The sequence below is a fragment of the Salvelinus namaycush genome, chromosome 4 (assembly GCF_016432855.1).
Source record: "Salvelinus namaycush isolate Seneca chromosome 4, SaNama_1.0, whole genome shotgun sequence".
Classification (NCBI taxonomy): Eukaryota; Metazoa; Chordata; class Actinopteri; order Salmoniformes; family Salmonidae; genus Salvelinus; species Salvelinus namaycush.
In genome coordinates, this window is record NC_052310.1 from 27,680,311 (window position 1) to 27,703,509 (window position 23,199).

The following is a 23,199-nucleotide window of genomic DNA, read 5'->3' on the forward strand; positions in this document are numbered from 1 at the left end:
GTCTAAGGTGCGTCTGCACAGCCCAGTGTGTCCTGTGCTAGCGCCCCGCACTTGCCGGGCTCAAGTGAGCATCCAGCCAGGACGCATTGTGCCAGCTCTACGCTGCAGATCTCCAGTGCACCTCCACAGTCCAGTACGTCCTGTGCCTCCTCTCCGCACTCGCCCTGAGGTGCGTGTCCTCAACCCGGTACCACCAGTTCTGGCACCACGCACCAGGCTTCCAGTGCGCCTCCAGTGTCCAGTACGTCCTGTTCCTGCCTCTCGCGCTCGCCCTGGGGTGCGTGTCCTCAGCCCGGTACCACCAGTCCCGGTGCCATGCATCAGGCCTCCAGTGCGCTTCCACAAGAGGGATTCCACATAAAAAAAACACAACTGACAAACTCCCCTCCATCTTTCCATTATTCACACGATTCATCCAGCATTCATCAACCACTCCAGGAATTTTCTTTCGTATATCAATGTCTTCCGAAACTCGAGAAATTACTCCTTCAATGGGTGCCCTGTTCCGTATCTCAAAGTACGACACATCAGCTCCAAATTTAGTGAGTTCCAATACCTGTTTTTTCTGCTCCTCAGACACACACAAAATCAGAACTGTAATGAACACGAGGGGAGACAGAGAGCTGGTTTCAAGCGCAGGGCGCAGCAGGTGTTTATTGCAAAGGACCACAGGAGGAGGCAGGTAGCTGGATCCAGGGGCAGGCAGAAGGTCATACACAGAGGGTCCAAAAAGGCAACAGTACAGGCAGGGAAAAGGCTAGTAACGTTGTCCTGGAGATCAGGCAATAGGTAGATAACAAGAAATCCAAAAGGCTAAAGTACAGGCAGGGAATAGGCAAAAGGCGTCATTAGGGAGGTAGGCAAAAACTATCATACACGGGAGGAGTAAATCACAGGAAACCCAGCGCTTTGAAAGCCATGTGTCACAAAACAAACAATACCTCACAGTGATGGGATGCAAAGAACTGGACTAAATAGTGTGTGATAATGACAAACAGGTGTGTGAACAGGTGATTAGAAATCAGGTGATTGGGATCTGGAGAGTGAGCTGCGTTCAGGGGATCTAGGTGTTTGAGGGTGTGAGTTGGAAGCAGACGTTACAAGAACAAGCCCACTTCTCGTGATTATCATCGATTTTTCTTTACCCAAAGCTTTCTCCACCACTTTGGATATCTTCAATGGGTTCACCATGTCGGGCGTACATATTCCCACAAAACTTACCCCTACCAAATACAATGGGGAATTATCAACACCGGCGGCTTCCTGTCCCCCATCAATTTAGCTTATGTTTATATTTCTTTGGACAAAAGTCCATTCTTCATTTCCACCGCCAAAGGATTCCAGCTCCATGTTCGCTTCTGCCATTGTCTTCTTGCTGGTGCCTCTGCGGGAGAAAGGGAGAAAAGAAAGGGGGAAAAACGACATAATGTAAAATACAAAAATAGACATCCACAAACAAATCCATCCCACTCCTTCATTCACAGACCAATCCAAAATACATCCCTACTCAGGCTCGGGGGCCTGTGAGGGCGGAACAGTCTTTCGAATGGATTCCTTGCAAGGCTTCAGCTGTGAAATGATGAAGACCCCAAGATTGTTCAGCTACACTCACAATGATGTCAATTTCCTCCAACTTCTCCGCTTGTGCTGTACAGTTTATATCCATTGCAATAAATGATACAAAGTCCACCCTTTTAACATGTAAAATATCATGATCCCTCAGTTGGTGAGAAACCTTCACTGGTGATACTATTGTTTCTTCACTGCTATTTGCTCCTTCCACTCTTCTTGCCGCCTCCAGATAGGAGCGTGTCTGGACAGCCCTTGTTCTTGCCAGCTCTGTCTCCTTCACCATAACAGGGCACTCCGGTCCTCTCGAGTGGTGCAGTGGTCTAAGGCACTGCATCGCAGTTGCTAGCTGTGCCACTAGAGATCCTGGATCGAGTCTAGGCTCTGTTGCAGCCGGCCGTGACCGGGAGACCCATAGGGCGGCACACAAATGGCCGGGTTAGGGAAGGGTTTGGCTGGCAGGGATGTCCTTGTCCCATTGCGCTCTAGCGACTGCTGTTAGGGCACATGCACGCTGACACGGTTGCCAGGTGTACGCGGTTTCCTCTGACACATTGGTGTGGCTGGTTTCTGGGTTAAGCGGGCATTGTGTCAAGAAGCTATGCGGCTTGGTTGGGTCATGTTTCGGAGGACGCAAGGCTCTTGACTTTTGCAGCGATGAGACAAGACTGTAACTAAATTTGGGAGAAAAAGGGGTAAAAAAACATTTTTAAATAACAGGGCACTCAAGGAATTCGGGCACATGTTCGCAGCATTTCACCTCAGCTGGCATTCGATACTCTTCCCATCTGCTGACACATGCATTTATGACACTGAAGGGGCATGTGCACAAAAGCTCTTACAGGGTATCTCATGAATCCTAACTTTACATGAGATGGGAGAGACTCTTCTACAAAGAACAATAGTATGGATGAAGTGAATTTCTTTACTCCATCCACCATATGAGTCAGTCGACGCCATTAAAAGGTAATTTACCACCTTCACAAGTGCAGTCTCAGTGCTATGATGGGATCTAAAACCAGACTGAAGCGTTTCGTATACATTGTTTGTCTTCAGGAAGGCAGTGAGTTGCTGCGCAACAGCTTTTTCAAAAATGTTTGAGAGGAATGGGAGATTCAATATAGGCCAAGATGTTTTCCACATCCCTCTATTCGATCTGTACCAGTACAGAGGGATAAACCAACAAGTGATACATGTTTCAGTAAGATTGGATTTTTGGCATTTATGACAATGGTTATCAACTGTTCTGCAGGGATGGAACGTAAGTCGCAGAAAATAGAGGTTGAGGTGGCGGCTGCAGAGGTATTTGGGTGTGCGAGACTTGACATCAGAAGAGTTACAGGGTGTGTTAAGTGGTGGTGTTCCTTCCTTTCAGGCTGTTGGCCTGAAGTAGCACTAAATAGATTGAAATAGTGGAGTATTTTACTTATTTATTTTATTTCACCTTTATTTAACCAGGTAGGCCAGTTGAGAACAAGTTCTCATTTACAACTGCGACCTGGCCAAGATAAAGCAAAGCAGTGCTACAAAAACAACAGAGTTACACATAAACAAACGTACCGTCAATAACACAATAGAAAAATATATGTACAAAGTGTGCAAATGTAGAAGATTAGGGAGGTAAGGCAATAAATAGGCCATAGATGTGAAATATTTACAATTTAGCATTAACACTGGAGTGATAGATGTGTAGATGATGATGTGCAAGTAGAGATACTGGGGTGCAAAAGAACAAGAAGATAAATAACAATATGGGGATGAGGTAGTTGGGTGTGCTATTTACAGATTGGCTGTGTACAGGTACAGTGATCGGTAAGCTGCTCTGACAGCTGATGCTTAAAGATATAAGACTCCAGCTTCAGTGATTTTTGCAATTCGTTCCAGTCATTGGCAGCAGAGAACTGGAAGAAAAGGAAGTTTTACTAGTATTTAAAAGCAGTTGGAGGCCACGGAAGGAGTGTTGTATGGCATTGATGCTCGTCTGGAGGTTTGTTAACACAGTGTCCAAAGAAGGGCCAGAAGTATACAGAATGGTGTCGTCTGAGTAGAGGTGGATCAGAGAATCACCAGCAGCAAGAGCGACATCATTAATATATACTGAGACTACCAGAGGTCCGGACAACAGGCCCTCCGACCCAGGCGAGGCAGTCATTTGAGAAAATATTATTATTATTATTATTTTTGGTGTAGTGTTAGATGGTTGGGGATTTGTTGTATTTATTTATAAATAAATAAAATTCAAGAAAAGTATATGGGAGTTATACTCCAGTCTAGTAGGTGGCAGTAATGCAACATTTATTGGATTCCAACCGCGGTTAAACGTAATCGAAGAAGAAGGTAACTACAATAGCTGGCTCTCTCTCCACCAGTAAGTGCTGTTACCATGCTTGCATTTCCAATTCAAAGTTTTTGCCTATTAATTGGTAACTTACGTTTAAAATGTAACGTATGAATCACACCAGTCTGAACATGCAAACAGAAACACCTTTTTTTGTTCTTAGCTCGTGTATTGCTGTGGGCCCTGTTCGAAATTTGGGAGCCAGCTATCTAATGTTAGCGAAGCTATTATACATGTGTCTAAGTTACTTTACCTAGCTAGTTTGTAGAGTTGCTCTGGCTCATACTCGTGTGATTTAAATTAGCTCGATTCTAACGTTACCTTGGTCATTAAACCCGTGCAGTTGATTTAATTTGTAAACAATGCACCTTAACAACCATGCCCAAAATGGCAACAGCAGCCGTTGCAATCCAAACCTGTTAGCTAGCCTACATAAATGTAGCTAGAACCGTACAGCTTAGCATTTGAGCAGTGGTGTAACGTACTACTTAAGTAGTTTTTGAGGGTATCTGTACTTCACTTTACTATTTATATGTTTGACTACTTTTACTACATTCCTAAAGAAAACGATGTCGTTTTTACTCCATACATTTTCCTTGACACCCAGAAGTACTCGTTACAGTTTGAATGCTAAGCAGGACAGGAAAGTGGTCCAATACACGCACTTATCAACAGAACATCCCTTGTGATCCATACTGGCTCAGATCTGGCGAACTCACTAAACACACAATTCGTTTGTAAATTATGTTGGAGTGTGCCTCTGGATATCAATGGGAAAAAAAGAAAATGGTACCGTCTGGTTAGATTAATATAAGGAATTTAAAATAATTTATACTTCTACTTTTGATACTTAAGTATATTTTAAACCAAATACTTTTAGACTTTTACTCAAGTACAATTTCACTGGGTGACTTTTACTTGAGTCGTTTCTATTAAGGTATCTTTACTTTTACTCAAGTATGACAATTGGGTACTTTTTCCACCACTACATTTGAATGGGAGTTTTGACACATATTGACAATTGGCCTTTTTAATAATAGATGTCAAGACTGATAGGTGACAAGATAAACAGGTCATGATGTTTTAAGAGAATGCAGCCTATTTGTTGCAGATTAATCTTGCTCTTGGATGCAAACAATATTTATTCATATCAAATGAACTCTCTTTTGCACACAGGTCTACACTAATGTTGACTGGATACAAGAATGTTTTCCAGAGAATTCTGTCATTGATCTGCAGAAGGAGCTACCACGAAAGCATCTCTCAAACACTCGCTTGTTCCCCTTTGTCTTCTCACTCCAAATTGTCTGCCCTTCGCTCATCCTTTTTTTCTGACCCCTCTCATTGTAGTATTAGGTCTTGTCAGCTTTCTACCCATCTCCATCTCTGTCATTGCTACTCTTTTTCGTGCTCCCTTTCCCACTCTTCTCGTCCAACAGGTCCAATGGATTTAAAGGAGGTTCTCAAGGTTCTGGAGCAGCTCGCCCCTCTATCACTGGCAGAGTCCTGGGATAACGTTGGCCTATTAGTTGAGCCCATTAAATGTCGGCCTATCAAAACCATCCTGTTAACCAATGACCTGACCGACTCTGTCATGTCAGAAGCAGAGGCCATGAACTGCGATCTCATTATCTCTTACCACCCCCTGTTGTTTCATCCAATCAAGTGCTTGGTTTCAAAGGACTGGAAGCAGCGATTGGCTATCCGGGCGATTACGGCTGGAATAGCAGTGTTTTCTCCTCACACCTCTTGGGACAGCGTCAAAGGAGGCGTGAATGACTGGCTGGTTGAAGGAGTTGGTAAGAGACTGCTGTCAGTGTTCCCCCTAGCTTTATAATAAGCAAAGTGGACTGCTGTAGCTCTGTTGCCCCCCCCCCCCCAAAAAAAGGATTGGGCTTCAACAACTGCTCAATATTGTAAACTTTGGTGTGTAAACTTTGGTGTGAGAGGCCCTGGATGTTATGCTGCTTTGTTGGTCCATTATGGTAAAGGAGAAACTGGTTTTGGGTATGGTGAGTAGGGAAAAAAAGTGGTATATAAGCCTATAGTACTCCCAAATTGGGTTGTTGTTCACTTACTATCAAATCAAATAGTGCTTAGGTTATAAGATTGAGTGCTTTATTATATCTGGGACCTTTTACGCTCAGGATATGCGCTATGAAAGTGACACAGAATTTTCCAAGATCTCGTTTTTGAACTTTTGTATGCTTTTTGAATGGTCTTCAATGGGCAAAAACGTAGCGTAATGATCTTCAGCACAAAAACCCCCAAAAGGCATCTGGCAGATGTAAACTCATCCACAAATATAATTTTATTTATCTTAAATGAACGTGTTTTCACAAATTGTATTATAATTGTCAAGCCCAATCCAAAGATTAGGGTAGGATGATGTCACTTTCACAGTTTATTGAAGATGTGCATAGAGTGTCATATCTGTTCTACTCAAATTATCTGAATGTTCTGGAGTGTTCTCCCCACCTGAATAAGTTAATGATGTTTGAAAAGCACTGCGGAGTAACAAGTACTGTTTCGGTTGTCTTCCTCAGGGAGTGGCAAAGTTTCAGTGTTGAGTCAAGCATTCAGTAGCGCCCCCCAGAGCCACAAACTGGAGTTTACAGCCAGGAGTCAGGAGGAGCTCAACACCATCATGGCAGAACTGAAGGGGATGAATAGCGGTGTCAATTTACAGCACACAGCTGTCAGGTACTGGATACTCTGTCAATTTGTGTGTCCGTGCTTAAATCTGTATACACCTCTTCACTGTTGTTTACACTGTTACTGTACATGTCTCCTCTATCTGGCTCTAGCTCTGAAACTGATGGCTTCTTCGTAAGTCTGATCTGTCCAGACTCAGGGCTGACCCCCAGTGTTCAAACTCTGTTACAACACGCCACTCCCAGCCAGTCTCTCAGTATCCTTCAAGTAAAAAAGGTAGAGTACTGCTGCTAGCCTGGTCCCAGATCTGTTTGTGCTGTATAGCCATCTCCTATGGTCATTGTCATGGGAAATATGACCATAGCAGTTGGCAAAACAGCACAAACAGATCTGGGGCCATATGTATCCAGCGTATTACACCCTGAACACGCAAAGTGGACAGTTTGGTCGGAGTGCTGATTTTAAGATCATTTTTGCCTTTTAGATCACAATGGCTGCGTTTACACGGGCAGCCCAATTCTGATATTTTTTTCACTAATTGGTATTTTGACAAATCAGATCAATTCTGAAAAATATCTGATGTGAAAAGATCTGATGTGATTGGTCAAAGAACCAATTAGTGGAAAAAGAAATCAGAATTGGGCTACCTGTGTAAATGCAAGATACGATTACATGGAAAGGGGAAAGTAGACTGTATATCAGCACGCTTGACAGGGATTAACATTTAAAGGGGTATTTTTTTTGGTTGCCCGAAGATTATGACCACTTGCACGAAAATGTAAATTAGATATTTACACGCAGTAGTGCCATATATTGACAGCCGTTCATCTACACACGGGAGAAATCAGAAAGATCAGTACTGGAATTCTTTATATTTTGGTTGTTATCAGTAAAACATTTCTCAGAGCTGGCTCAACTTGCCCGACTGCCATAAATTGTCTGTCTTTTACTTAAACAATGGGAAACAGAAAGATCAGTTTTAGGCTACTAGAGGTCTTTGCAGTTTGGTTCTTTGAACTTATTTTATCACCTGCACAATGGGGCAACCTCAGAGCAGGCAATAGGACAACCCTTAATGTTAATCCCTGCTTGATAAATATCGCCTGGGATCATATTCCTGCTATCCTGAATCAATAGACTTAGCTTGCCACAGAGTGAATAGGACTGGACTTCAATGAATTTTACTAAATGTTTTCACTCTTTTTACATGTGACATCTTATTCATTAGTGCACACTGTAGCAAAACAAAAAGTTCAGGCAGTCCCTCCCTGTTTGTCTGTTTTATTCCTCTTGGTGCCTAGTGAATACGACCCTGGCTGTTTCTCACCCTGTAGCGTCCTCTCCCAGGCTACGGCCAAGGGCGACTCAACGTTTTGGACGAGCCCGTAACTGTGGCGGCGGCCGTCCAGCAAATGAAATCACACCTGGGTTTGAATCACCTTCGACTGGCCCTCGGAGCCCAGCAAACTTTAGGTGAGTGAGGAGGCTAAACAAACATCTATGTCTTCCTTTTTGTTACCGGATAACTAACTTGGATGCGTCCCAAATGGCACACTATTCCCTATATAGTGCCCTGGTCAGAAGTAGCTATAAAGTAGTGACAGGAGGATACCAGTATCGCGATACGTGTTTTTCTTTAGGAAAACAGCCCTAATGTTGGAAACAAACTTCATTATGTTGTCATCCAGAGTCACATTTATTTATTTTTCGATATAGCACGCAATATTTTACATACAGCAGGTTTTTAAAGGACCAAAGTGTTTGCTCTTCTTTGTGTTTTCATTTTTGCCATGGAAAAAATATTGCGATACTGGTATCGTCCCAGCCTTACTATTAAGAGAATAGGGTGCCGTTTGGGACACACGCCATTTCTTTTAAATATACTGAACAAAGCTTTTACTGAATTACAGTTCATAGAAGGAAATCAGCCAATTGAAATAAATAAATTAGTCCCTAATCTGGATTTCTTCATGACTGGGCAGGAGGGCATAGGCCCATCCACTTGGCAGCCAGGCCAACCCACTGGGGAGCCAGGCCTAGCCAATCAGAATGAGTTTTTCCCCACAAAAGGGCTTTATTACAGGTTGGGCGGTTGTGAGGCCAGTTGGACAAATTCTCTAAAACAACGTTGAAGGCAGCTTATGGTAGAGAAATTAACATTCAATTATCTGGCATCAGCTCTCTTGAACATTACTGCAGTCAGCATGCCAATTCCACGCTCCTTCAAACTTGAGACATTTGTGGCATTGTTGTGACAAAAGTGCATATTTTAGTGGCCTTTTATTGTCCCCCAGCACAAGGTGCACCTGTGTAATGATCATGCTGTTTAACCAGCTTCTTGATATGCCACACCCGTCAGGTGGGTGGATTATCTTGGCAAAGGAGAAATGCTCACTAACAACGATTTAAACAAAATTGTGCTCAAAATTTGAGAGAAATAGGCTTTTTGTGCACATGGAAATTTTCTTTGATCTTTTATTTCGGCTCATGAAACATGGGACCAACACTTCACATGTTGGGTTTATATTTTTGTTTAGTGTATATATTCGCAGCAATAAGTGTTATGTTGACAGCTAGTGAGGGGCTGAGAGGATAACATAATTGTATGTGATTGTTCCTTTTAGAGTCCATTGTAAGCACCGTGGCAGTGTGTGCTGGGTCCGGAGGCTCAGTATTGAAAGGAGTGAAAGCAGACCTCTACATCACTGGTACATTCGCTATAAATGCCAGCTGCTAGAATCAAAACAAATACTGTCAAGAATACTGAACAATTTCTTTTGCATATACAGTGCCTTCGGGAAGTATTCAGACCCCTTGACTTTTTCCACATTTTGTTACGTTAGCCTTATTTTAAAATATATTTTTAAAGATCCTCAGCAATCTACACACACCACCACATAATGACAAAGCAAAAACAGGATTTTAGAATTTTTGGGAAATGTATTAAAAATAAAAAAGATTACTTATGTAAATAAGTTTTCAGACACTTTGCTATGAGACTTGAAATTGAGCTCAGGTGCATCCTGTTTCCATTGATCATTCTTGAGATGTTTCTACAACTTAGAGTCCACCTGTGGTAAATTCAATTGATTGGACAGGATTTGGAAAGGCACACACCTGTCTAGAGTACCAGTCAAAAGTTTGGACACACCTACTCATTCAAGGGTTTACTTTATTTTTATTATTGTAGTACATTGTAGAATAATAGTGAATACATCAAAAGTATGAAATAACACATATGTAATCATGTAGTAACCAAAAAAGTGTTAAACAAATCAAAATATATTTGAGATTCTTCAAAATAGCCACCCTTTGCCTTGATGACAGCTTTGCACACTCTTGGCATTCTCTCAACCAGCTTCACCTGGAATGCTTTTCCAACAGTCTTGAAGGAGTTCCCACATATGCTGAGCACTTGTTGGCTGCTTTTCCTTCACCCTGCTGTCCAAATCATCTCAATTAGGTTGAGGTCGGGTGATTGTGGAGGCCAGGTCATCTGATGCAGCACTCCATCACTTTCCTTCTTGGTCAAATAGCCCTTACACAGCCTGGAGGTGTGTTGGGTCATTGTCCTGTTGAAAAACAAATGATAGTCCCACTAAGCGCAAACCAGATAGGATGGCGTATTGCTGCAGAATGCTGTGGTAGCCATGAATTGTGCCTTGAATTCTAAATAAATCAGTGTCACCAGCAAAGCACCCCCACACCACCTCCTCCATGTTTTTGGACTGAGACTTGCGCTCCAGTACTGCTTGCCGTGTGCTAGCAGAGAGAACAGTATGACTAGGGTGGCTGGAGTCTGACAATTTTTAGGGCCTTCGTCTGACACAGCCTGGTATAGAGGTCCTGGATGGCAGGAAGCTTGGACCCAGTGATGTACACATACAGAGATCATCCGTTCATCTACTCTGCGTCTCACAAAGACAGTGGTTGTAACCAAAAATCTCAAATTTGGACTCAAATTTTCAGAGGTCTAATGTCCATTGCTCGTGTTTCTTGGCCCAAGCAAGTCTCTTATTATTGGTGTCCTTTAGTAGTAGTTTCTTTGCAGCAATTCAACCATGAAGGCCTGATTCACGCAGTCTCCTCTGAACAGTTGATGTTGAGATGTCTGTTACTTGAACTCTGAAGCATTTATTTGGGTTGCAATTTGAGGCTGGCAACTATTGAACTTATCTTATCCTCTGCAGCAGAGGTAACTCTGTTTCTTCCTTTCCTGTGGCGGTCCTCATGAGAGCCAGTTTCATCATAGCGCTTGATGGTTTTTGTGACTGCAATTTTCCGCATTGACTGACCTTCATGTCTAAAAGTAATGGACTGTCCTTTCTCTTTGCTTATTTGAGCTGTTCTTGCCATAATATGGACTTGGTATTTTACCAAATAGGGCTATCTTTTGTATTCCACCCCTACCTTGTCACAACACAACTGATTGGCTCAAACGCATTAAGAAGGAAAGAAATTTCACAAATTAATTAACAAGGCACACCTGTTAATTGAAATGCATTCCACGTGACTACCTCATGAAGCTGGTTGAGAGAATGCCAAGAGTGTGCAAAGCTGTCAAGGCAAAGGGTGGCTACTTTGAAGAATCTCAAATATAAGATATATTTTGATTTGTTTAACACTTTTTTTGGACATTGACCTCTGACCTCATTTCTCCCCCAGGTGAGATGTCCCATCACGAGGTCCTGGACTCCGTTGCTGCGGGTGCCAGCGTGATCCTCAGTGACCATAGCAACAGCGAGCGGGGTTTCCTGGCCGTGTTCAAGAAGAGGCTGGCAGGGCATCTGTCCAACTCCGTTACCGTGGCGCTGTCACGGGCTGACAGGGACCCCCTGGAGGTGGTCTGAGATGCTTACAGTTTTCACCAACTGGCGGCCCACAGGCCGAATCTATTCTGCAGGTGGTTTTCTGAGAAAATAATTAATAAATTCATATTTGGACATAAGGCTGTAAAAACACCAGGAAATCAACTCAAAGTGATTTTAATTTTGGACATCTGTTCCCAAGTAATCCCACGCATAATAGAGATGTGATTGTATACTAATGTAAGCAAGGTTTGAAATGATTGTTTAAGTCAAAAATATGTTTGGGCTTCTTCATGTCTATTTGCAATTATGTTCCAACCTGCCCGACCATCCCCTCAAGGAAAAAAATAGGACTGTGGTTGAATCTAGTTGATGATCTCTGCGTTAAAGGATTTAATAAATAATGCAATAATAAGGAAATACAGGACTAATGTATACAACTGAATAAGGTAATCCTTTGGGTGATATTCAAAGTATGCATCTACATCAGTGGTCACCACAGCATTCCTAGTCATTTACCAAACATTAATGTAAAAAATATATATAAATCCTTGCATTCCTATTATTTTTTAATTCCTTTTGCACTGTTGGTGGTAGGTGCACTTGATTCAGAAGTCCTAGCGCCCGGAAAGGTAAAGTGTTCCCATTTTGAACTACTTCATGTGTCTGAAGGTAGATCTCCACCTACCCGGCAGGCCCAGAGAGCAAATCAAGTGCACTTATAGGCCTGTCGCTGTCCAATCAGATAGCTCAGATCACTGTCTGCAGTTTCCTCGCCATAGACCGGAAAAATCAGCCTCGAACGCACAGAAAAGTTGATACTGAGATTTCGAAACTTTTAAAACCATGACTAGAGAGACAAACAGCAGCTCTGCTGTATTCATTGAATGTTTAAGTTGTTATTCAGCACTGTCAACACTTTATAAGCCATAAAATGTGCATTTTCCCTACTTCCACATGCTGCAATTAATGAGTATAACAAAGTGTTCCGATAAGCTTGCATTATTATTAGCGTCTTGTCTTTTAATAGAGGAATATTTCACATTCTCTGGTCATAGGAGTAAAAACATAAATTGGTGTATGAGACAGGAATAATGCAGTGCGACTTGAGTTTCACCATCAGCTGGAAGACTGTGCCATTTTTTCTCAGCAGAGGGACGGTGAGCCGGGTGAGAGGCAACCTCACCGCTGCTCCCTCGCTCCCCTCAGACTGACCACTTCAAATCACTGACAGTGTCACCAGCAAAGCACCATCACACCTTCTCCATGCTTCACAGTGGGAAACACATGCAGAGATCATCCGTTCACCTATTCTGCAAAGACACGGCGAACCAAAAATCTAACATTTTGACTAATCAGACCAAAGGACAGATTTCCACCAGTCTAATGTCCATTGCTCGTGTTTCTTGGACCATGCAAGTCTCTTATTATTGGAGTCCTTTAGTAGTGGTTTCTGTGCAGCAATTCAACCTTGAAGGCCTGATTCCTGCAGTCTCCTCTGACCAGTTAGTTGATGTTGAGATGTCTGTTACTTGAACTCTGAAGCGCAGTTAAGTCTAATGAACTTATTCTCTGCAGCAGAGGTAACTCTGGGTCTTCCTTTCCTGTGGCGCTCCTCATGAGAGCCAGTTTCATAGCACTTGATGATTTTTTTGCGTCTGCACTTGAAGAAACTTTAAAAGTTCTTAATGTTCCGCATTGACTGACCATGTCATGATGGACTGTCGTTTCTCTTCGCTTATTTGAGCTGTTCTTGCCATTAATATTGGTCTTTTACCAAATAGGGGTGGTATACAGAAGATAGGGCTATCCTATTACAACACAACTGAAACACATTGAGGAAAGAAATTCCTCAACTTAACTTTTAACAAGGCACACCTGTTAATTGAAATGCATTCCAGGTGACTCCCTCATCAAATCAAATTCTATTTGTCACATGAGTCGAATACAACAGGTGTAGACCGAACAGTGAAATGCTTACTTACAAGCCCTTAACATTGTAGTTGAGAAAATACCAAAAAAAAAAATATATATTTAAAGGTAAGAGATAACAATAACAAATAATTAAAGAGCAGCAGTAAATACCAATAGCGGGGCTATATACAGGGGGTACCAGTACAGAGGCAATGTCAATGTACCGGTGTCGAGGTAATTGAGGTAATATGTATATGTGGGTAGAGTTATTAAAGTGACTACGCATAGATAATAAGAGTAGCAGCAGCGTTCCAGAGGGAGGGGTGGCAATACAAATAGTTGGGTAGCCGTTTGATTAGCTGTTCAGGAGACTTATGGCATGGGGGTAGAAGCTATTTAGGAGCCTCTCCTGTACCGCTTGCCGTGCGGTAGCAAAGATAAGTCTATGACTAGGGTGGATGGAGTCTGACAATTTTTAGGGCCTTCCTCTGACACCGCCTGGTATACAGGTCCTGGATGGCAGGAAGCTAGGCACCGGTGATGTACTGGGCCGAGCAGTTGCCATACCAGACAGTGATGCAACCCGTCAGGATGGTCTGTACATTTTTTGAGGATCTGAGGACCCATGCAAAATATTTTCAGTCTCCTGAGGGGGAATAGGTTTTGTCGTTCCCTCTTCACAACTCTCTTGGTGTGCTTGGACCAGGTGGGAAAGGGATGTGTGGTAATTGCATCATCAGTGGATCTGTTGGTGTGTTATGCAAATTGGAGTGGGTTTCTGGGATAATGGTGTTGTGAGCCATGACCAGCCTTTCAAAGAATTTCATGGCCACAGACGTGAGTGCTACGGGTCGGTAGTCATTTAGGCTGGTTACCTTAGTGTTTTTGGGCATAGGGACTATGGTGGTCTGCTTGAAAAATGTTGGTATTACAGACTCAGACAGGGAGAGGTTGAAAATGTCAGTGAAGACACTTGCCAGTTGGTCAGCACATGCTCGGAGTACACGTCCTGGTAATCCGTCTGGCCCTGCGACCTTGTGAATGTTGACCTGTTTTACGGTCTTACTCACATCGGCTGCGCTGAGCGTGATCATACAGTCGTCCGTAACAGCTGATGCTCTCATGCATGTTTCAGTGTTACTTGCCTTGAAGCGAGCATAGAAGTTATTTAGCTCATCTGGTAGGCTCATGTCCATGGGCTGCTCTCGGCTGTGCTTCCCTTTGTAATCTGTAAGAGTTTGCAAGCCCTGCCACATCCGACGAGTGTCGGAGCCGTTGTAATACGATTCGATCTTAGTCCTGTGTTGACGCTTTGCCTGTTTGATGGTTCGTCGGAGGGCATAGCTGGATTTCTTATAAGCTTCCGGGTTATAGTCCCGCTCCTTGAAAGCGGCAGCTCTACCCTTTAGCTCAGTGCGAATGTTGCCTGTAATCCATGGCTTCTGGTTGGGGTATGTACGTACAGTCACTGGGGACGACGTCCTCGATGCACTTATTGATATGTACTCCTCAATGCCATCGGAAGAATCCCAGAACATATTCCAGTCTGTGCTAGCAAAATAGTCCTGTAGTTTATTATCTGCTTCATCTGACCACCTTTTTATAGACCGTGTCACTGGTGCTTCCTGCTTTAATTTTTGCTTGTAAGCAGGAATCATATATCATGAAGCTGGTTGAGAGAATGCCAAGAGTATGCAACGCTGTCATCAAGGCAAAGGGTGGCTACTTTGAAGAATCTAAAATAACATATATTTAGATTTGTTTAAGACTTTTTTGGTTACTACATGATTCCATGTGTTATTTCATAGTTTGTCTTCACTATTATTCTACAATGTAGAAATAGTAAAAAATAATGTCCAAACTTTTGACTGGTACTGTACATTAACACACAAACAGCAAATCCTCTGATTAATCTCATAGGCCTAATAATACTGTAGAGCTCTTTTTTACTTGCACACAATATAGCTTTGTTGCCTCGTCGGTCCCTAGGGGTGTAGCGCTCCAACCCAACACACCCCACTCAGCTGGGCATTTTTTCCATAGACTCCTTTAGTCGTACTGTATTCCATATAAGGCATCCAGACCTTATGAAAGTTGCCCAGTATACCCTTAATCTGGTAATAAATCAAAAATAGTGATACATAACTTGACATTGTGGGAGGATAATTAACCTTCCAATTAATGGCAGTGCATTGCTTAGCTGCTATAAATGCTTGGTTACCAGTGGTGATTTTAGCATGTAAATCTCCTTTTTTTTTGTGATCCATGCCAGCAAAGCCATAACACTAAACCAAAACATTTAATTGCACAATAACGGTGACAAACGGTGCCTACATAAAGCTGTCTTAACAGCAGAGTGTGAATCCTTACCACTGCTACACCTGGCTATCAGCAGAGCCTTGTCTGGCAGCGAAACCGTTCATTCAGCCTCGTTTACTGTCTTTAAAAAAAACATGGCTGACTTGCTTAAACAAATGTGGTTTCTACTGAATATTGAGATGAACATGGCATAAGGGGACAGCGAGTGGATAAGAGGCAATCCGGGGACGACGAGCGGATGAGAGACAATCCGTAATTTCGATTAAGACATTGAGGGAGCTAGGATGGACGTAGTCAATAACTATTTGTTTTGCACTTGAAATGTACCTTGACAGAATTCAGAACATGGGCTGTTCTTAAAGTATTCTCCCTGTATATCAAGTCAGAACCGTAGGATAAATAAAGCGAGCATGTAACGTATTTTCCCAGTTGTCTTGAAGATTTCCGATTTTCCAGTTATTTTGAACACGGCAGAAGTCATGCTGGGTAAACAGCATGACAATGTTGAATGTTTATCCTTTTAAGCTTAAACCCAGACTTGGACTACACACCCACTCCACTGAATAGCAGGTTAGTGATTGCTTTGCAATGCTTGCAGTTAGCCACTGATTATGGCTTTTTGTGATTTACAACTTATGGCTGATGAGCACCGATACGTTTTATCTTTAATTTCTCTTCATTTGACAAGGATTTGCTAGTAGATTGTCGACTTGATTCATGATGATGACTGCTAGCTAAGATTTTGAAAGTATGATGTTGACATGATCAGTCCAATCAAAGCTACGGTAGAAATAACATGATTTGATGTAATTTTATCTGTGGCCAATGACCTTGAGGCTTCTTAGATGGGCACTTCTAATGTAACTATGGCAGCACCCAGGGGGCTTGAATTTTCGAGCTCTCCCCGTAGATTTTGCAGTGACGTAGTGTCCCCATGAGTGATAGAACACTGAGCCAATCATGGCGCAACTAGAGAACATTACCAACCCCTACGCTCAATATTTCAAGCATTTCGCTACAACCGCAATAACATCTGCTAAATATGTGTATGTGACCAATAACATTTTATTTGATTTATTTTCCACTGGCTGCCCCACCACCACACCACTGTGCTTGGCTGAAACACCTGCATTTTGGAGCTGCCTTACCTGAGAAAGCAAAAAAGAGACCATGTTTGTATGCAGCTTTATGAATTAAAATAATTTTAGTGATATCCAATTGGCAGTTATAGTCTTGTCCCATCGCTGCAACTCCCATACGGACTCGGGAGAGGCGAAGGTCGAGAGCCATGCGTCCTTCCTAAACATGACCCCGCCAAGCAGCGCTGCTTCTTGACACACTGCTCGCTTAACCCGGAAGCAAGCTGCACCAATGTGTCGAAGGAAACACCGTACAGCTGGCGACCGAAATCAGCGTGCATGCGCCAGCCGCCACGAGTCGCTAGAGTATGATGGGACAAGGACATCCCAGACGGCCAAACCCTCACCTAACCCGGACGATGCTGGGCCAATTGTGCGTCGCCTCATGGGTCTCCCGGTCACGCACGGCTGTGACACAGCCCGGGATTGAACCCGGATCTGTAGTCACACCTCTAACACTGCAATGTAGTGCCTTAGACCGCAGTGCCACTCTCGAGACCCCGTTATTACATTTTTTTTATACGTTGTTTGCAAACTGGTATGTGACACGTATTAATGCCAAAATAACATGCAAAACAGGTGGGGCTCTGCCACCTTCCCTGAATGACGGGTTGCCACTGTTGGTTACCGTTTGTAAATCAACTTTGTAGGCATGTCAGACTGCCTTAAAATAGCATCTCGATTGTCCAGTGTTTGCTGAACAGAGAGAATAAAGTGTATCTGCAAAAATTCACCTCAGCTCTGTCACATGTTCCCTGGCTGCCTTACCCTGCTGAGATCCCTGTCACCATCTGATCCTCCTGAGATGAGGCATGACAAAAAATTACTTCCAAGAATAGAATCAATGGTTCAATAATTGAAATTACCTTATTCCCTGATCCCAGACTGTAGCTTTAGGCTTAAACTGCTATCCTGTAGCTACTCTAGGTCTACCAATCAATTCAAGATGGAACTTTTGAGTCATTCACTGATATTGTTAATATACTGCAAAATTCACCTGGACTGGACTTCCCTGGCTGTCTGTAAATAAATATTAATATTGGAAATGAAAAGTATGAAAAGCTGCAGGTACAGGCAGGAGCGGGATGAAGAAATCCGTCCGGCGCAGACCTCTACTGTGCAACATGACAGTGAAGCCTGTAACTTTTTTAAGCTGTTTATTATGGTGTCAGTGTGAAAAGCAGGGAAACTGACAGATCAATAACGTTACATTACCATATGGACTAATAAATACATTGTGCTGAGTTTGGCCGATGGTTTCATCATTTGATTCAGGCCTAGTGTGATTGAGGCAAAAATAATAGCTAACGTTTGCCAACTGTTGGCCAGCTCTAACTGTACATCAACTGGCAAAAGCTAGCCAAGTTCATTTACTTCTGTTGAAACAGGAAAAAACAAAGGCTGCAAAACAGGTCCATACAAACAACAGCTGTTAGTAATAATAGCAACCTCATATCGCTATCTATCTGACAGATAGCTAGAAGCTAGAGCTAACCTGGATGTGGTAGCTACTAGCTAGCGTAGCTAATTCATTCACCGCAGTCGAGAGGGGATGAAACATTAGCTAACGTTACACATCAGTTACAATACTAGCTCAGCACTTAACTTTCTGTTAAGTTAAACAGCAGTTACCTAGCCAGCTACATCAGTCAACTAAAGAGTAGCCAGCTTCTTCTCTGCTTCCTTTTACAACTTGGTGAAAAAGGAAATGAACTATGCTTAAGTCTCCCGTGCTGGTCCAGCCAGCCTTCCAGAAGCTCTGTGGTGTCCACGTGGTCCTAAATCCAGCCGGATGAACATTCCAAACAGCCTACCAAAACGCTATGAGGCGTCCGCATGGTCCTAAAGCACACCATCGTATCACACACCAAGCACACCATCGTATCACATTGTAATGATAATATGCAATTTCAGAATGTGGGGGGGACATAACCCCGTCTCCCCCATCCCCAGTGACAGTTGCGCCCCTGCATTTAAGTCATGTTTTTTTAAATCTGAGTGGTAGATCTCGGCTTGCATTTTGACTCGGTTATCTTGACCACTGATGACTGTCATCTATTATGGTATGCAAACTATACATCTACTTAAACTATCGTCCATTGCAGGCAAATTGAATAAGGTTGATATTTCCTTACAATATCTGTCCAATTTACATGGTTATGGGAATGGTAGCTATTTTTTTAAAAATATATATATATATATTTTTCATAATACAAAAATCGACTTACATTGCTACATCAAACATGTATTAACAATTATTAACAATACTCAAACATACAAAAAATTTCAATACAAATAAAAATAACAATTTAAGTGCAATTATATTCACTCTGAAAATATCTTATTATAATGATTCATGAAGATGTTATTCTTGTTGTTATTCACTAGTGTTAATGTTTTAATAAGATAATTCAATCAGAAAAATGTGTAATTTTGGTATAGAATTTTGGAATTTGTTTGTGTATAAAGTATTTGGCAACAAGAATTTAAAAAATGAACAATAATTTCAGTGGTTTTGTTATCATTGCAATAGTAACATATCTTTTATGTCAAAAATATAGGCAGTGTTCATAATGGTAAATAAGTACTTTGCAAGGTTTTCCAAAAATCCTGACACAAATTTACATTCAAAGAACAAGTGAGACAGATTCTCACCTTTTTCACAGAAAACGCAGATATCATCAATAGCCACAAATGTTCAAATCATAGAATTACATGGATATATCTTATGAAATTTTTTGAAGTGCACTTCCTTAACTTTGTTTGGTATACAGTATTTGTAAGGCCTTAACCATGCATTTTTCCAGACAATGTCAGGAATAGGCATGTTCCAGAAAAACTTTCCTCTCGGTGTAAGTTGGTTTTGTGAATGAAGAATTTGTCTTATATATTTATTACAACAAGATGTCTCAAGTAAGCCCACGCCTTCCAATCTGAGTTCTGGATAAACTTTGTGATCATTCCCAAAATTAAGTTGAAGTTTTCATAAGTGTAGTTAGACCACTGGGAACGGCTTTGATCACAGAAATAAACTCTCTGAAAGGTATTGGAAACCCTTTCAATGTTCTAAATTGTTCATATGTGAGAATATTACCCTTGTTGTCGAAAATATCAAGAACAAAGTCAATATTCCTCTCATGCCAGCTGGGGTAGGACAATGACTTATTCCTTACAGTTATGTCTGAATTATTCCACAAAAGAGCTTGTGCAGGAAACATATTTTCCAGGCCATTAAAGCTTGTTGGTGAAACCTAGCCAATTTAGCAGTTAATCTTTCAGGAATATAATTACATTTCAGTAAAAATTGAAGATCTCCCAATTTATTAAACACATTATTTGGAATGAAATACCATATTGAATCAGTATCGATCAAAAAAAATTCAACCAGTTTATCTTGAAAGTGTTATTTATGTCAACAAAATCCAACACTTCTAGACCGCCTTCAGCTCTTTTGTTAGAAAGGACAGATTTTTTTAGTTTGTGAGACTTATTTTTCCAGATGAAGTCAAGAAAGGTCTTATTGATCTCTTTACAAGTAGCTGGATTTACACATAACTATAATGAGGGGTACACAAAACGAGACAGTCCCTCTGCCTTGGACAGAAGTACTCTCCCAAGTATAGAAAGATCTCTTTGTAGCCAATTATTAAATATATTTTTAGTTCTCTTAATTTTAGGAGAGAAATTCAAATGTTGTCTGACTAAGTGGTTTTTTGACAGATGTATTCCTAAATATTTAACACAGTCCTTTACAGGAATATTTTCAATTTCTTTATCATCAGAGTCAAATAAACATAAGATTTCACATTTAGAAAGATTCAGCATTAATCCTGATGCAATAGAAATTGCAGTTATAGCCACCTTTATACCACAGTTATAGTCACCTTGAAAAAAACGCCTTTTCATTAAATTGTTGTGTGAAACACTGTCCACATTGATATGCCAATACAATTATACACGTAGTGCTCATATTGGCAAAGTTATTAGACTTTTAAAAAACTCACTTATGTGCTCAATATGATCCTACATCATTAAATATCATCTAGCTGCTTACATGCGTGGTGGGTATGTACAGCATACACTATCGCCGCCTCTAGCTATTGTAATGAAACAGCAGGGAGCAGGTCTCGAACTCTCAACCTTCTAGCCCGAGGTCCGGCGCGCTATCTACTGTGCCGCAAAAGCATGCTCAAGCGGCAGAGTCGATTTCCGCGCTTATAAACCCAGGGTCGTTACACTACTCCCTCCTTTCAAAGAGCGCGTCCTCCATCTAGCTTGCGACTCTACGTCTTACAGGAAGGCGGTCACCGGCCAAGCACACGCACTGTCGTGGATGCAAGCACGCAACACTCAGGGAGAATTAACAACGGCCACTTGCCGCAAAAGGCATGGATTTATTTAGGTTGCATTACGGCCACAAAGGGAATGCCGCCGAGAAATTTTAGGCATTATCAAGTGCTTGTCAAATTGTGAATGAGAGACTGATGAAGTGTGTACAGCCTGCGCAAGAAAAACAAAGCAGAGCTCATGCCTTTCAAGTTACTTTTTTCAAAATCAGTCGCACCATGCAGTCTTACAATGTATTGAAAATCAAAACATGTATCACTAAAGTTACATTAATAACTCTAAATTCAGCATTTAGGAGTACCTACAGTTGAAGTCGGAAGTTTACATACACTTAGGTTGGCGTCATTAAAACTCGCTTTTCAACCACTCCACACATTTCTTGTTAACAAACTATAGTTTTGGCAAGTCGGTTAGGAGATCTACTTTGTGCATGACACAAGTCATTTTACCAACAATTGTTTACAGACAGATTATTTCACTTATAATTCACTGTATCACAATTCCAGTGGGTCAGAAGTTAACATACACTAAGATGACTTTGCCGTTAAACAGCTTGGAAAATTCCAGAAAATTATGTCATGACTTTAGAAGCTTCTGATAGGCTAATTGACATCATTTTATTCAATTGGAGTTGTACCTGTGGATGTATTTCAAGGCCTACCTTCAAACTCAGTGCCTCTTTGTTTGACATCATGGGAAAATCAAAAGAAATCAGAAAAGACCTCAGAAAAAAAATTGTAGACCTCCACAAGTCTGGTTCATCCTTGGGAGCAATTTCCAAACACCTGAAGGTACCCCGTTCATCTGTACAAACAATAGTACGCAAGTATAAACACCATGGGACCACGCAGCCGTCATACTGCTCAGGAAGGAGATACGTTCTGTCTCCTAGAGATGAACATACTTTGGTTCGAAAAGGCCAATCAATCCCAGAACAACAGCAAAGGACCTTGTGAAGATGCTGGAGGAAACAGGTACAAAAGTATCTATATCCACAGTAAAATGAGTCCTATATTGACATAACCTGGAAGGCCGCTCAGCAAAGAAGAAGCCACTGCTTCAAAACCGCCATAAAAAAAGCCAGACTACGGTTTGCAATTGCACATGGGGACAATGTTCGTACTTTTTGGAGAAATGTCCTCTGGTATGATGAAACAAAAATAGAACTGTTTGGCCATAATGACCATCATTATGTTTGGAGGAAAAAGGGGGACACTTGCTAGCCGAAGAACACCATCCCAACCGTGAAGCACAGGGGTGGCAGCATCATGTTGTGGGGGTGCTTTGCTACAGGAGGGACTGGTGCACTTCACAAAATAGATGGCATCATGAGGCAGGAAAATTATGGGGATATATTGAAGCAACATCTCAAGACATCTGTCAGGAAGTTAAAGCTTGGTCGCAAATGGGTCTTCCAAATGGACAATGACCCCAAGCATACTTCCAAAGTTGTGGCAAAATGGCTTAAGGACAACAAAGTCAAGGTATTGGAGTGGCCATCACAAAGCCCTGACCTCAATCCTATAGAACATTTGTGGGCAGAACTGAAAAAGCGTGTGTGAGCAAGGAGGCCTACAAACCTGACTCAGTTACACCAGCTCTGTCAGGAGGAATGGGCCAAAATTCACCCAACTTATTGTTGGAAGCTTGTGGAAGGCTACCCGAAACGTTTGAGCCAAGTGAAACAATTTAAAGGCAATGCTACCAAATACTAATTGAGTTTATTTAAACTTCTGACCCACTGGGAATGTGATGAAAGAAATAAAAGCTGAAAGAAATAATCCTCTCTACTATTATTCTGACATTTCACATTCTTAAAATAAAGTGGTGATCCTAACTGACCTAAGACAGGGTATTTTTATTAGGATTAAATGTCAGGAATTGTGAAAAACGGAGTTCAAATGTATTTGGCTAAGGTGTATGTAAACTTCCGACTTCAACTGTATTTCTTTGTTTACCGGTCAACACAGAATATCCACATGAGCGCACGCCATCAAATCGTTTGGATAAAATATTGTTTTCTATTTTATTCAGCTTTGTTCAATTGTATTTTTCATTATATAAAATAATGCCACGGAATTCTAAGCAAATCTTTTCTGCTAAATGAACT

The 23,199-nt window shown here is 41.7% G+C and overlaps 1 protein-coding gene across 2 annotated transcripts; it reads left to right on the forward strand.

Annotated features, from left to right (window-relative positions):
* The first annotated feature begins 3,877 nt into the window (after positions 1-3,877).
* On the forward strand, positions 3,878-11,925 carry nif3l1 (NIF3 NGG1 interacting factor 3-like 1 (S. cerevisiae)). 2 transcript variants are annotated; one of them, XM_038991638.1, is made up of 7 exons: positions 3,878-3,937; positions 5,258-5,706; positions 6,454-6,610; positions 6,715-6,838; positions 7,897-8,035; positions 9,187-9,270; positions 11,228-11,925. In XM_038991638.1, exons 2-7 carry the CDS (start codon positions 5,352-5,354, stop codon positions 11,410-11,412), a joined length of 1,044 nt encoding a protein of 347 aa, XP_038847566.1. In that variant the 5' UTR covers positions 3,878-3,937; positions 5,258-5,351; the 3' UTR covers positions 11,413-11,925. The 2 variants fall into 2 exon arrangements, with proteins under 2 accessions (XP_038847566.1, XP_038847565.1); XM_038991637.1 differs by having other exon boundaries at positions 3,897-3,937; positions 5,084-5,706.
* The last annotated feature ends 11,274 nt before the right edge of the window (positions 11,926-23,199 follow it).